The 15,825-nt window shown below is 36.4% G+C and overlaps 1 protein-coding gene across 1 annotated transcript; it reads right to left on the bottom strand.

Annotated features, from left to right (window-relative positions):
* Positions 1–1,381: 1,381 nt before the first annotated feature.
* Positions 1,382–15,787, bottom strand: LOC131938516 (large neutral amino acids transporter small subunit 1). Its single transcript, XM_059296574.1, has 11 exons — positions 15,580–15,787; positions 13,594–14,166; positions 5,629–5,754; positions 5,104–5,203; positions 4,873–4,917; positions 3,924–4,047; positions 3,148–3,251; positions 2,941–3,037; positions 2,661–2,810; positions 1,700–1,877; positions 1,382–1,544 (listed from the first exon to the last, which is right to left on the bottom strand). The coding sequence occupies exons 2-11, from the start codon at positions 14,012–14,014 to the stop codon at positions 1,468–1,470; spliced, it is 1,422 nt and encodes a 473-aa protein (XP_059152557.1). The 5' UTR covers positions 14,015–14,166; positions 15,580–15,787; the 3' UTR covers positions 1,382–1,467.
* Between the last annotated feature and the right edge of the window lie 38 nt (positions 15,788–15,825).

Below are 15,825 nucleotides of genomic sequence, written 5' to 3'. Positions count from 1 at the left end.
TATGATACATTATTAAGTGTACTTGTTTGCCTCTAAAATATCTTAAGCAGGTTAGTGAGCCATAAACTACATTTAAATTTAATTACATGGGATAAACAGATCTACTTATGGTCATCAACCTTCTCCCTCATATGCTGACTGCTGTCTACACATCCTATCCCCAATCCTTCAATCCCTACAATCCTCACATGGTCCTATAATCCCCAATCCTTCAATCCCTACAGTCCAGTCTTACAATCCACCACAGTATACAAAATATTGATTTTAACAAAAGAACAACCAGCATAGCATAAAAGCACCTGTGGCTGCTAGTGTTATTCAACTTAATGAAACAGCCTTCATGCAATATTGGTGATGTACAGCACTGAAGCATTTAAGAGCATATATTAATAACTGAAAACAAACAGCTTTGCAGTGGGAAATTTCAGTATTACACTGAAGCCTACATCAGTACTGAACTATCCCGCAACTCTACAAGTTGTGTAAAGGTAGGCAACTCTGGAATGTAAAAGCTATTTTTTAAATTTAAAAATCACCCTCCCCCTGGCTACAAAATATAAATAAATTCTGAAACCTATGATCTAGCATAATGAGTAATATATACAAACAACAATAATCTCTAGATTGTGAATATCACACCAAGAATGGGCAAAAGAATAATGTCGTTCATTAAATAACAGAAGGAATAGCTAGCAGTAACACTTCCATAAATGGTCATCTTAGTGGACAACATTTCCTTAAATGGTCATCTTAGTGGACAACACTTCCATAAACGGTCACCATATGGAGCATGTTTTTAGTGATAAAAAGTGTCAAGGGAAATGAACAAATTACATTAAAATGATATCTCATTTGTTTAAAATTAATCTAATATGTTTAAAATGATATTTCATATATTTAAAATGATATCTAATGTTTAAAATTATATCGAATGTTTAAAATGATATTTAATGTTTAAAATGATAATATATTGACAAATTTACAGCTAAAAGCTGAGTGAAAGATTAAAAATGTTGCCAACAAAATAAAATTGGCTGATACAACTCCAGCATCAACAACAATCTCAAGCTTTTAGTTGTGTAACAAATAGTAATAAGGTTCAACATTTCAAGAAGAGAAACTTGTGTGCTTTAATGTACAATTATTAAAACTGCTGTACTTTTTAAATGCCAGCAAAGATAATAAAAAATATCATTATCTGAGAACAGATAAATAGAGATAAGAACATGAATATTGAGATTTGTGTTTAAACTATCGTTTAAAATACTGCTATATGTAAATTAAGTTTCAAAACTTATGTACACAGAGCTTCAACTGGTTTATAATAAAAAAAAAAAAAACTGAAAAATTCTTCAATTTTAGTAAAGCAAAAAATGTTTTTTTTTACAATTTAATAACAAAAAAAAAAAAAAAATGATGTAAGTGAAAACAGATCCCAGTGACCAAGGCATCAGATCTGACCTTAGTTTATTCCCATTGAATGTCTTTTTCATTAGCTTGAGGCACAACCAAAAACAGTTTTTGGAAGAAGATGTTAATAAATGCTGAAATGGATATAAAATACGTGGTTAGACAAAACTTTTTGGATACATTTTAAACGTAACCTGGTAGGTTCATGAGTTAATCAAATTCAATAAAAAATTCATCTTAAACTACAATTATTCTTATATTTTATTAGTATTGTAATTATTAAACTTACTAATTTTTGATTGGATAGATTCCGGCTTGTTTGTCCACCTATTGCCGATGATGTAAAGCACTGTCCCCACTCCCACCAGCCCCAGGGCCAGTAAACTTTCTGTTGTTTTTTGGTAAAATGTGAGGGCTACGACGGCCAAGCTGACCACACATAGGACAGCTGGTAGAGCAATAGGAACCTGAAAGTAAAGGGTTAACAGGTAAGGACAGAACTACAGGGAATCTGGTAGTAAATGGTTGAATACTTGTCTTTATCCTGAAAGTAAAGGGTTAACAGGTAAGGACAGAACTACAGGGAATCTGGTAGTAAATGGTTGAATACTTGTCTTTATCCTGAAAGTAAAGGGTTAACAGGTAAGGACAGAACTACAGGGAATCTGGTAATAAATGGTAGAATACTTGTCTTTATCCTGAAACTAAAGGGTTAACAGGTAAGGACAGAACTAAAGGGAATCTGGTAATAAATGGTTGAATACTTGTCTTTATCCTGAAAGTAAAGGGTTAACAGGTAAGGACAGAACTACAGGGAATCTGGTAATAAATGGTAGAATACTTGTCTTTATCCTGAAACTAAAGGGTTAACAGGTAAGGACAGAACTACAGGGAATCTGGTAATAAATGGTTGAATACTTGACTTAATCCTGAAACTAAAGGGTTAACAGGTAAGAACAGAACTAAAGGGAATCTGGTAATAAATGGTTGAATACTTGTCTTAATCCTGAAACTAAAGGGTTAACAGGTAAGGACAGAACTACAGGGAATCCGGTACTTGACTTAATACTACGGAGCAAGCCCCAGTGAAGGGCTACAGGTGCACTTCTCCAGCAAGCCCATGTAAGCCCCACAACCCTGTTGGTATTTAACAGCCCTTCCTCTAATATTTTTCTAGGCCTGCACATTTTTTCCCCCAGTGGGTTCCCGTCCAACAGTGTGAGATGTTTGAATGTTGAAAAAGGACTTACCTTGATAGGCCTGGGCATGTCAGGCTCCTTGTAGCGCAGCCACACCTGTCCGGCGAACACGATGGTCAACACAGAGGCAAAGCCAAAGCCTTCCATCTCAATAAGGAACCAAATGTCATCCGACAGTTGGAAACACAATGTTAACGCAAGCTGTTGGTAGAAGATCAAAATGTAAACATCAACATACGGTGATATCACAGGAAAAATTCACATCAAGTCAGCAAGAGAAATACTCTTAAACTTGATGTGTGAAATAGAGTGAACAAGACTTAACACTTACAATGATGAACAGGGAAGAGGCTGGGGTTAGAAATTTGTACTGAATCATGGACATAAAGGCAGGCATGTGGTTATTTTTAGCGCCAATGAAGAACAACCTAGAACAAAAATTATAGAGATTTGTTATAGACAAAATAACGAAATTTTATATTTTACATAAAACTTAAGCCTTGTAATAATTAGCCCTACGTTTCTAAAGTAATTTTACCTAGACATTGAGAGTGCTGTCCCATTCATGGTCCCACACACAGATATGGCAATCAGGATTGGCATCAACCACTGCATGACCCCCATTGTATGTTCCGCAAATGTCTACATGAGGGGACGAAGATTTTCAAAATAAAGTCTTTATGTGAAAAAAAATGGTTTCTCAGACTTGATAAGTGAATATGGATTTTTAGTGAAAGTGTGATGGAATTTTCATAGAAAAAGAATATTGATTTTTTTTTTTTTGCAAGCCAATGAAAAATTGTTACATCTACATTCTAGGTCTAGAAATTATCATGTTAGTCATGAGTATTTTAAAAATTTTAATACAAATTTTTAAAAATTCTTAATACAAATTTTAAAAAATTCTTGTGTTGACTAAACATATAAAAACCTTACTTATAACAATTCATTGAAAATAAAATAAAAGATTAATTTTTTAAAATAATAACTCACACAATTTTAGAGACCCCTTTACTAAAGAAAGTTTTTTTTAAAAAATATCTTAAGTGCATTTAAGAAACCTTGTTATTATAAAGGTTTTTGTATCTGCTTTATAGAAGTTTGTGTTTACAAGGGTTTTAAAAAAAAATGAGGTTTATAAATACAATGTAATTTGTGGAATGTCTAACATAACTATAAAAAAGTTATCTTTTAATACATGTGTTGACCACTTGTTTATGTATGATGTAATTAATGTAATATTTGATTAGAAAACAATTTGAAAAGTCGACAGCAGAAAGCAATAAAACACCTTCAGCACAGAGCTACACCTACCACAGCAACAGCTGTTGACTGCAACATCTGGGCAGGGGATAGCACGGCCAGGTAGGCGATGTTGGTGATCAGGTAGACACAGATCACTGTGATCATAGAAATCATGATGGCCAATGGCAGATTTCTGGGGAAATACAAGCATGTGTCATGGGATCATGATGGCCAATGGCAGATTTCTGGGGAAATACAAACATGTGTCATGGGATCATGATGGCCAATGGCAGATTTCTGGGGAAATACAAGCATGTGTTATGATGGCCAATGGCAGATTTCTGGGGAAATACAAACATGTGTTATGGGATCATGATGGCCAATGGCAGATTTCTGGGGAAATACAAGCATGTGTTATGATGGCCAATGGCAGATTTCTGGGGAAATACAAACATGTGTTATGGGATCATGATGGCCAATGGCAGATTTCTGGGGAAATACAAACATGTGTCATGGGATCATGATGGCCAATGGCAGATTTCTGGGAAAATACAAGCATGTGTCATGGGATCATGATGGCCAATGGCAGATTTCTGGGGAAATACAAACATGTGTCATGGGATCATGATGGCCAATGGCAGATTTCTGGGGAAATACAAACATGTGTCATGGGATCATGATGGCCAAAGGCAGATTTCTGGGGAAATATATACATGCTGTGTGAAAACCATGATGGCCAACAGATATTTAGAGAAATACAAGCACAAGTTAGAGGATAACTGGCTATCAGATTTATGTAGAAACATAGATTATTGTTGAATCTTGGCAACTAGCAAATTCTGGTCAATAAATACATAATCAATGGCTCCTAAGTTGTGAAAGGCTATTTGAAAATACAAACAAAAACAGTCACAGGCTAACAGAACAATGAAAATTTCTGACAGCCTCAGTGATGCTACAGCAAGCAATGGGTTAGCATAACTAAACAAAAACTTTCAGTAATTTTCTAAACTTTTACCTGTTTGGGTTGACAAGCTCTTCAGTGAGAAAGTTTAAATAGCTCCTGCAGAGAGAAAAAGTATTTGTAAACCTGATAAATTATGACTAAATCTAACTTGTCTTTTAAACAATGATATTAAAAGCAAACCTTTTATAATAAACTTTACTTAATCATAGACTAACATAAACGCAGGAAAGTAGCAAAAAGACAACACATAGCAAGAGATCACTAAATAACAATGGAACGTACCATCCACTGAAGGCCCAGAACCCTGAGTAGAAGGACAAGGCAAAAGCTCCTGCCCCATAATCACTCTCTGCAAATGAATCTTGGAAACTTTCTCTGTCACCTACAGAAAATGATTTTAGAATCAACATTCTAACTCAATGATTTAAAAGTTCTAGTGCAACTTTATACCAGTATAAAAGACTGGACTCTATATTTACCAGACTACACCGTATCATACAATAGTGAAGGAAATAGGAACAAATATCACCACCCCACACCAACAAATGGGATATTTTTTCATCTTCAATTAATGTTAATGAAAATATTAATGATAATAGTTTACAGAATACCAACTTAAAATACAGCTAATTCCTCCCAACCCACATACAAACTACTCTCAGCTAATTTTAACAATTTTAACCTTTTTGCCTAAATACATCCATATAAACCACCCCTGGGTACTTGCCCTCGCTAACCTTTGCCTAAAATGATAACAGGACCTACTGTCTAAATATGAACCACCCCTGGGTACTTGCCCTTGCTTACCTTTGCCTAAATACACCATGCCTATAATGATGACCAGCCCTAAAGCTATCAGCTTGGACGCTGTGATGACCACTTGGACTCTGGTCGCCCATTTGACATTCCTCACGTTGACGGAAATTAAGAGCCCTGCAACAAAGTAAACAAAATTAATTATCCTACCATTTGTTTGAGATGAAATGCAGTTAATTTAACTTGGCAAAACCTCCAACAATACTTTTACTGTTCAGCATAATGAAGTATGTGAATTATAATTATTGATCAATAAATTATTATATTTTACAGACGAGCATGAAACTGCCTGCAGCTTATTATAATTTACATTGTAAACGGATGTGTCCTGCACAAACAGCTAGGCTAGAGAACACTAGAGCTGCAATGTGTTGTACAATAAAGATGTGTCAACAAAGGATTTTATGGATCCATGTTTTACTGATGGGAAGTGGTAAAATTAATAACAACCATGCTAGACAGGGTTGTACATTTATATGATAATGCTATTTGAGCATGACTTTAGGCACACCTCCCCCACAACGTCCTAAAACGTAAGACCTCCAACACACAAGGTTAAGCTTCCATACCAACCCATTAGCTATGCTACAGATCTAATTGTGACATTGAAGAATGCTTATTTATTCATTACTATATTTAGTCTTTAATAAATGAAAAGTGTATGTTACTTTTTTCATCCATCTGCCTCCCTCTCTCTCTCCACCAACCTCCCCCCCCCTTTTTTTTTTGAAGTTATCTATAAATAAGAAATCTCCCAGTCCCCCCCCCCTCCACACGTGGACAACGTCACTATAAAATACTTTACACAAAACACCAGTACACATAGAATAAAAACATTAACACCGAAGGGGTGGTGTCACGGAGTAAACATGAAGACAGTGATGTTATTATAACTGGCGGTACTTTGGTAAACAGGATACTATTTTTGTCGAACACCGCATTTCTAATCAACTAGAACGGCTAGGGGAATTCCCATTTTACGTCAACAAGCCAGTAACAACATCTGAATTAAGACAATCAGAGTTATACTAGGAACCACTTACAGAAATAGAATTTTTCAATACAAGATAAATACCCGAAAAAAAAACTTAAAAAAAATGGTGTCGTTTTTATGGTGAGCTAGACTTTATGCATACAATCCCTGAATATTTAGTGATGTGAGTCAAAGATAATTAGTTTTGTTAACGGTAAAAAAAATTAACAATGGGCTTCCCGTACATTAATATACACTGATGGTCCTTTAATAGGTGGTTGACAGGAAAGGGTTGATTAGCATTGTGTTATCGCATCAAAATGTTCTTTTTATTTTATTTTTTATTTTATGTAGATTTATTTCAATAAAAGCGGTCGTCCATAAACGATACTTCCTATTTCATTATCGTCAGCACACCCCCCCACCAATCTACACCGCCTTCCCCCCCCCCCCCCCCCCACCTCGGTCAGCCTTCAACGCACCTCTTTTAAAAGGTTTTTTCTATTTTAAAACTGAGCTCGACAGAGAGTATATTGATCCATTTTTTTATTAGTCTACCAAACAAGACACACTGCAATAGCGGTTAGAATTCAGCCTCAAACATGACGTCACACTTTCTTAATCCCCCCCCCCCCCCTCAACCAATTGGAGTGTGACGTCATATATGGACGACCCTAGGTAGCGTGCCTTGTCCTAGAAACATTCAACCACCCAAGGAGAAGAGATGGGTTTTCTAGGTATACATAAAGCTTGAGGAAACGTCTACCTTTACATTGATGGACTTTAAACATACACATTCAAACGTCTATGTAACAGTAAAACTAGACTATATTCTCTTTCTCTTTTAAGGGATTTTAGCATTTTAAAAATACCTATTACAATAGTGGGACTTACTTCTCTATCCAGAAACAGGAGGAATATTGTTTGCCAAAAGTTAAAATGTTTTTTGTTTTGTTTAGGAATTGAAAATGTTATAGCCTTTCTTAAAACCACATGTGTTAAAAAATATCTTCTGACGTCAATTACAAGCGTCTCTAGACAACAACAGGGGGGGGGGGAAGGTAAAGATAAGATGTTATCTTGACTCAAGTCATAATAACTGAGGTTAGTTTTAAAGGTTAATGCATGTTCGAGTGTCCATTTAAACAATCTACGCATAAACAAGATTGTAGACCGCCGGTGAACACAGCGTACTTTACACCTGTATTAAAGTCTCCGTTTAAGAACGTGCGTCAATGACATTTTCGGATCAGACAAGTTTTTGGCAAAGTTTCTAGGTTTTCTCAAGGTTAACATTAGCATGCAGGGAGGTGGGTTTACAAGCCCACGGTTCTGAAGGTTAATTTTATCCTGTCTCCTGGTAAACATCGGTCTCTTACAATAGCTGTAACCACGGGCTAATTCTTGGGGTTTTAAGACGGTGTATTGTTAGACAAACACAACAAAGGGACGTAACTCTCCTAGACGGTCAGGATCACCTCCCCTTGATAGAGCGAGTGAGCGTTATCTACAGCGCAACACACCGTTTGCGATGTGACCTAAATAAATTAACGGTATCTGACATCGTGACCTAGAGTTTAATGACCAGGAGGAAAATATCCCACTGACAAGTGAGGGAGGGGGGTGGGGGAAAGAAGGAGAGACAACTAAATAATGTATTACCAATGGGGTACTTTCCATAGTCCACGACAAACTAACTGGCTGATAACCCGACTGTCGTGGAGATAACGCAGACTAGCTATGAGAAGAATAAACTCTACCCAGCACGACCCCAATAATGAGAAAACTATCCCATGACCCAACCGAATATCGAGAAAATGACCCTATGACCCACCACGACCCCGAGTATTGAAAAAATGACCCTATGACCCATGTCAACCCTTACTGTGAAAAAACTAGCCCCTCGCCCCAATACAATAATAAAACTATTCCCTTTGCCCAGGAGCCGAGCCAAACAATCAGACAATGGCCGGGGGTAAAGGGTACTAAAAGTGGACAAACCTTCCATCAAGCACAGATTGAATTGAGTATTTCGGTCAATGCTTTCAACAAAAAGAAGGCAAAACCGTTGAGAAAAAGTCGTCCATAGAACTCTGAACCAGAAATCAGAGAAGAATGCGGGGAAGAAAAATGATGATGTGATATGGAAGGTGAGGTCTAAGACCTGGAATCTGTTGCAGGCAGGTGAGAACCGTCACCACAAGGTAACACTCGGGGGATCTGGTTCAAAGGTGTAACTTAAATAATTTCACGGCAAGAATAAGTTATGACCTCAATTCGCCCCCCCCCCCACCATCTCGAAAGTTGGGCAAATTTTTAACGACCGTTAATCAACAACACCATCTGTTCAAGTAGTTAATGACCCCGACAAACGCCTAATTTAACTAGCCTAATTTTGTTGAAATAATTTCAAAACAACTCTGTTCCGCCAATGTAAGCAGACGATAAAAACGTACACGTGCACTCTTCGGATGGCCGTACCGCAGGGGGGGGGGGGGGCGTTTAACACTGAGATACAGGTTGTACCTCAGGCAGCGTTTAACATTGATTAAGATGCAACATATGGCGTTCAACAGAAAAACAACCAGCTATCTCATTTAGTACTTTAAACACTGATATTATTTGTACTTGTAGCCTACCTACATCCATAATAGTGGCACAAAAACTTTCAACTCTGGTAAATACTTATGTAAATACATGTGGTTAAAATTCAAAGCAAACCAATCTAGTTATACTATTTAACCCCAACCCTTTACAGGCTAAAAAAAAGTACTAAAAGGAGCACGTGTATATATTTTTAGAAATAGGGTAACAGTAAAAAAAAAGGGGGGATGGCCCACTCCCATATACTAGCTAGGCCAATGCAAAAATTTAATTTCAGTAAAACAATATAATAGTTACATATTTGGATAGGGGCTGTCAATCTGATTACAGATCAGTTTGAATTTTCAAAATCTGACCATAAACAAAAAAGTTATGAATTTTTTTGTCATTAAAAAACAGCAGTTTTTTCAGACAACCGGGGTAGACCCTGAAAGAGGAAAAATACTGGGAGGGTATGGACCAAATTTTTAAGAGTTTTTCACTAAAAGTGGTATAAAAGCAAGTAGACTTCACCAATTGATATCATTTTAGGATATTTTATAGATTTTTGTATGCCGAATCCAATGACGCTGTTTTAAAAAGTGTCCTTCAATTACATAATCGACTAATCTCATAGATTATGTAATACCCCCCTTTAAATTTTTTTAAAACATCTAATAATCAATGTGATAAGAAGTCATTGTTTAAATGTAACACTGTTTTAATCTATAATATGATATTTATATATGCTGAAGATAATGGTAGTATTTAAAATGGTCCAACATTGTTACATAACTATCAAATGTTAAGGTTATGTAATACCACCCTTTGCTCAAAATATACCATGAATTAGTTTTGAAATCACTTTTGTCAGTTAACTTCAAGTTAATAGCCTACTTAAAGAAAATATAACTAATCAAGTTTTACAATACAAAGAGAAGAATGCTATTACAATAGTAAATTTGTGATTATGTAACTTCTTAAAAGATGTTATGTAATCTATGTCCAATACTATAGGCCTACTCTATTCCAAAAATGTAGGCCTATTTCATTATAATTTTATTTCTTGTTATTTTAAATATCATACAACTTTTTGCTATAGAATTAGTCTAGTTACAAATGTGTCAGATCGGAATCAGAGTGTGCTTGATGATAATTACGTAATATTATTATCCATATTAAAATTAATAATTTTTACAATTTCAATAAAATAATTTTTGGAGGAAAATATTTTTTTTAAACTTGCACAAGGTATAGATCTAGTGTAAGTTATAGGTTTATAACATAAATTTTATTTAAGCCCAATGTTTATGCTAGTAGTAAGTAGGCTTTTGTATTTTGTAGGCCTTTTACAATTAAAAATTTTCTTAAGAAAAAAGCACGTGTTTGAGTGCTTGACTGTGTAGATCTTGTAGATTCTAGAAATTGTGTAAGATTACCGTGTTTGCCTATACACAGACACGTGTACCACCACCAGCTTTTGCCTAGATTTTGTTTAATCTGACTAGCCAAATCTTCTGACCAACGAATTTTATTGCCCTATTACGTAAACACGACCGCTGGATAGGCTAGTCGGCCAACCCGATGAACGTGTCAGACGAATATTATGTAATTTCAGAGACAAAAGTCTGGCAAGATTTCTTGATCTTTGCCCGAGGGTTAGTAACATCAACTCCACAAAGTGAAGGGGGAGGTAGGTGGGGTATGAAACCACCACGAACTGAGTAGGTACCGTACGGGTGTTGTACAACATCAAAGGCTACGACCGTCGGCTCGTCGCGTCACGGACTAGTGGGGGCGGGGTGAGGCTTACGTAGGCTATGGGTGTTACATTGGGTGTTATACAGAATGCCCACCCACCCCATCCCTTTTTGGTCAATTTGGCAGGCTACTATCCTCCACGTTGTTAAGCGTATGTAGATTCTAAATGTGTAGTGAAAAAAAAGGGGGACCGGGAAAAAAATTTAAAGCCGTTTTTATGAAAAGAAATGCTCTAATTTTAAATGAAATTAGGGTGCGCAAAACGCACAATTGTTATAATCGGACAGTAACCATCTGGATTAATTTTAAAAACAAGATAAATTTTAACCCTGAGCCGTAAATATTAATAAGACTTTTTTTCCCGTTTAAATGGGTAAGGACAAAATTATGAAACATGCCTGTCGGCTTATAGACCTAATCTATATAAAATAGAAATAGCCGTCGAGTCTAACACGGGAACACATGTAGGCCTATCTATCTTTAGAAATTGTTTACAGTATCATCCAATCGGATCGACCGCCTAGCGTCACGTGACCAGGCATTCGGATGTGCCACACTGTGTTTAGATCGACACAGCAGAGCAAGCAGTCGGACAGCGGTCGGCGCGTTAATTTTAATTTTTGCTCCAGTTTAAAGTGTATGGGCGGCTTTATTTGGGGGTATTGTAGAAAAAATCATACATATAAATAAACGTCCAGATTTAAGCAATGCAGCGCAGGGTTCAAATTAAAAATTGGTCTGTAACTAACCCGGGAAACTTGGTTCAACTTTGCTGTACGATATCTCCGAAAGTATTTAATATATTTTGACGACGAACCCTGCGCTGTATACCCCTACATCTAATATGTATTTCTGCCAAGTTTCACTGTTGTAGTATGTAAACTCGATTCGTGTATAAAAAATTTGTAACGCGTCGTCTGTTTAAAGACGGCGATTCGAAGCACAGCCGAGCGGTTCAGTCGGACAGCGGTCGGCGCGTCATGTTTTGATTTTCGGTCCACTTCAAAGTCTATAGACGTCTCTATCTTAGGGCATTATAGTACAAATCATACATATTTATAAACGTCCAGATTTCAGCAATACAGCGCAGGGTTCAAATTAAAAATCGGTCTATAAATAACGCGGGAAACTTGGTTCAACTTTGCTGTACGATATCTCCGAAAGTATTTAATATATTTTGACGACGAACCCTGCGCTGTATACGTCTGCATCTAATCTGTATTTCTGCCAAGTTTCACTGTTGAAGGGCGAAAACTCGAAGAGTCTATAGACTCAAAGTAACCACCCTATTTTAAAAAAGTGAAAAAGCCTCCCCCTTAATCGGCACGTCGCCGCGGGGGGTAAAAAATGCGATTCAATCGGCGATTTCTTCAACGTTTGAAATCATATTAAAATCAAACTTATACAGTTTAAAAGGTTATTCAATTACGAACAGAATGGTGTATAACATGTTAATATAAACACAATAAAAGCATGCAAAAAATAGAGTTGAACATGCAGGGGGTAGGGAAAAGCCGATTTGTCCGATTTTCTCGGCAGCGGCATTGGCCTAGCTACATATACAGACAAAGAGCTGTAGCAGCCTTGCTTACAGGGAGTGCTAGGCCATTAGCACACCCCTTCCACTCAAGCATGGTTGTTGCTATAGAAGAATCAGAAAGTATATCATAGCAGTAGCACCCTATGCTAGAAATACTATATTCTAACTGGCAACTCAGTTGATAGATCTATATACTAGTTTACAAAAACAATTTTTTTCTGGCCACTTAAAATCTCAAGACCATATTTAAAACATACATTCTAACAAAGCATCTCAATTCACATACACACGTTTTTAAATGTAGAGGCTTGTAATGCAGCTACAGGTACTTCACAATTCTAACCAAGCTTGTGTTAGCATAACACAGTAGAAAACATGAATGATTTATTGCCTGAGCCTTGTGCTAAGGACAAGACAAATGGACCCTGTATCATGCCTCAGTATTGTAAAAGAATATTTTAGTACCTCTATTTGTAAAATAATATTGCATGATAAAAACCAGTTATCAAGAGAACACTGGAAATGAACTAAAACAGAAACAGTCAATCAATCCTAACATAAAGCTTGATGAGCTGAGGTTGTGGCCATGTTGACAAAAATGGAGCTTTAAGCTGAAGACAGTTGGGTAGCAGTTATAGCCACTTGGGCATAACACTGTCACTACACTAACCCAGTCAGTATCACATATAGATCCTAACCCTTATCTTGTGAGCTGTTGTACAAGGCACTAATGTACTGGATATTGTGGGTTTTTTTAAATTATAAATATAGGTTGGACTGTAGTAGTCTAGTATTTTACAATTTTAAAACAGTTTACAAAAATATCAGCTTTGTAACTAAAATGGCTTAAATAATAAACTTTCAATAAAAGAAATTCCAATTTTTGCACAACTAAAAGGATATATTCACTGACTTAACATACAACAGTGACAAAAAGACTACTCACACAATAAAATGAGGGAACAAAAAGACTACTCATACATTAAATAGAGGTAAAAACTCACACACTAAACAAAGGTGATATAAAGACTACTCACACACTAAACAGAAATAACAAAAAAACTATTCAAACACTAGGTGCAACAAAAAGACTACTCACACACTAAAACGATGGCTATTAGCCTCCCAGCAAGTTGTGGAACCTCACAGTCTGGGAATATCGGCTGCAGAATGTAGAGTGATGCTATCAGACTCAGAGCAGCAATGCCCACTGGACATATCAAAGTGAAGTTGATCCACAAGCACACGAAGGACAGGTAATCTCCGAAAGCACGCTTGATGTACACGTACTCCCCGCCTGACTGTGGCATGGAAGCACCAAGTTCAGCGTAGCACAGCGCACACAAAGTGTTGTACACTCCGCAGATGGCCCACATGATCATGGACAGGCCAATGGATTTCGCATGCATGAGAATCCCAACAGGGGAGACAAAAATTCCCGAACCAATGATGATGCCGACAATAATGGCTACACCCTGGAAAAGGGTGATTTGCTTCTTTAACTGCACGCCGTCAGACATTTTTTTTTCTAATTTCTTTCACTAAGTAAAAAAAAAAATATGTCCTGATTCAACAATCAGTCCAGAATAACTGAATAGGACCTCTGTATTGGTCACAACATCTGTCAGATCATTACAACATCAGCAGCAACAGGAAGCCATCATCAACTCAGCTGTGAATGTTAAGTACATACTTTGTAAAATTTATGCACATTAATTACTTATTAGTACACAGACTGCCTAATTATTTATAATTTAAATAAGAACACAACACAATGAACTATCAAGTATCTATGAACTATGAATGAAAAACTCCAAATAAAGGCTTAAAAAGAGTATTTGTGAGTCATGAGTATTGATTATAAGTAATCAATTTAGGTAGGTAAAAGTAATTAATTTTAGTCTACTACGTCTACATCTTGCTTCTTTAGTGTGATTGACTTTGAAAACTCAAAAGACTATTCAAGCTCAATTTGGATATTTAAAAAAAAAATTAAGCAGTAAAGAGATGAAATATATCCTCACTATGAAGGCTATTCAAAGCAAATTTTTTTTTTAATTTAAAGAAAAATGTCATTTAAAAACTAGGCAGTAAGCCTAGTTAAAATACATCCCCATAAAAAAAAAAAGAAAATAAAGGACAACAGGAAGGTTAAATAGTAAATACTCAATACATGATACAATGATGGGATGAACTAAATATTTCTAACAAACACTATGCCCAGCCATTTTTACTTTACTTTCCCTAATATGGGTTAGGTACCCATTAGAGCTGAATGGGCTCAGAAATGCTCTACTGACTAGAACCCGGATTTGAACTCTTTCTTTTAACAGTCTAGTGCTCTACCACTAGGCCACACTGTCCAATGGGGAGACCATGACAGGATTTAGGCCCTAATTTCCAATGGGGTAGGCCTATACTATAGATTAATAGATCTAGAGACACACTCATGCCTGAGTCACAAAGATCTAGAATAGATAAATAAGATTTAACTAGTTAACCTAGACTTCTAGCTAGATCTAGGACCTAAGAAGTGATAAGTTAAATGTAGTGTAGAGCCTGCTAGATTTAGACTTTACTGTAAAGTACTGTAAACTGTAACTTACAGTCAATTACAGCAGTTCTTAGACATCTTCTCAGTTTAGAGTTTAGGGGACCGTTAGAGTTAGACCTATGGATGGGGCCTGTTAGCTAGACTAGTTTTTAAAATCTTTTTTTATTTATTAAGACAGTGCCAGATCCAAATAATAAATATGCCGCTAATACTGGGCTGCCAGTTATTAACAATTATTAACAGTACTAAAATACAAACCACGTGTGAAGCAACATCATTGACATGCCGGCCTAACAAAACCACACGAGTTACTAAGCACTGACACACACCGTGGCGTTTGTGTGTAGGCCGTAGGACCAGATTTTCTAGAGACTAGGAGTGTTGTGTTTTTGTAAATTAGCCGTAGATCTAGATCTAGAATCTACAACCGAACAGTATCTTCTAGATCATTTGGAAGTTTAGAAAAATCAAAACGCGAAGATGGTTATTGATAGTCAAACATATAAAACAAAAATTAAAAAATTACAATACCGTTATTTCACGTAGCAACACGTTCCCGCCCAAGCCAACTGCGTATCAACTCCGACATGTGTTAGCTGCTAGCGAACATGGTAGACTCAAAGGGAGGTAACTAACAAATACATTACACTTGTGTAGTAGAATACTTAGGCCTAAGGTGATGATGCAACTGCCTGACAGACATGTAGGCGGAAATAATTCCACTATCGATTTGTAACGAAGAATATTCAAATTATATTCACTAAAATATCAGAAGAA

This window comes from Physella acuta, unplaced genomic scaffold (genome assembly GCF_028476545.2).
Source record: "Physella acuta isolate Inbredline_101_S28 unplaced genomic scaffold, ASM2847654v3 ptg000017l, whole genome shotgun sequence".
Classification (NCBI taxonomy): Eukaryota; Metazoa; Mollusca; class Gastropoda; family Physidae; genus Physella; species Physella acuta.
The sequence above is the reverse complement of the archived record's forward strand: the minus strand, read 5'-3'. Positions and strand labels throughout refer to the sequence as shown.

Bases quoted from the DNA above. Each gene is read 5' to 3' on its own strand.
- LOC131938516 (XM_059296574.1), bottom strand. From the start codon at position 14,014: ATGTCTGACGGCGTGCAGTTAAAGAAGCAAATCACCCTTTTCCAGGGT. The intron at 4,918-5,103 runs GTACGTTCCATT...TTCTCTCTGCAG, and splicing joins TTCTGGGCCTTCAGTGGATG to GAGCTATTTAAACTTTCTCA. The intron at 2,811-2,940 runs GTAAGTGTTAAG...TTCTACCAACAG, and splicing joins CCTCTTCCCTGTTCATCATT to CTTGCGTTAACATTGTGTTT.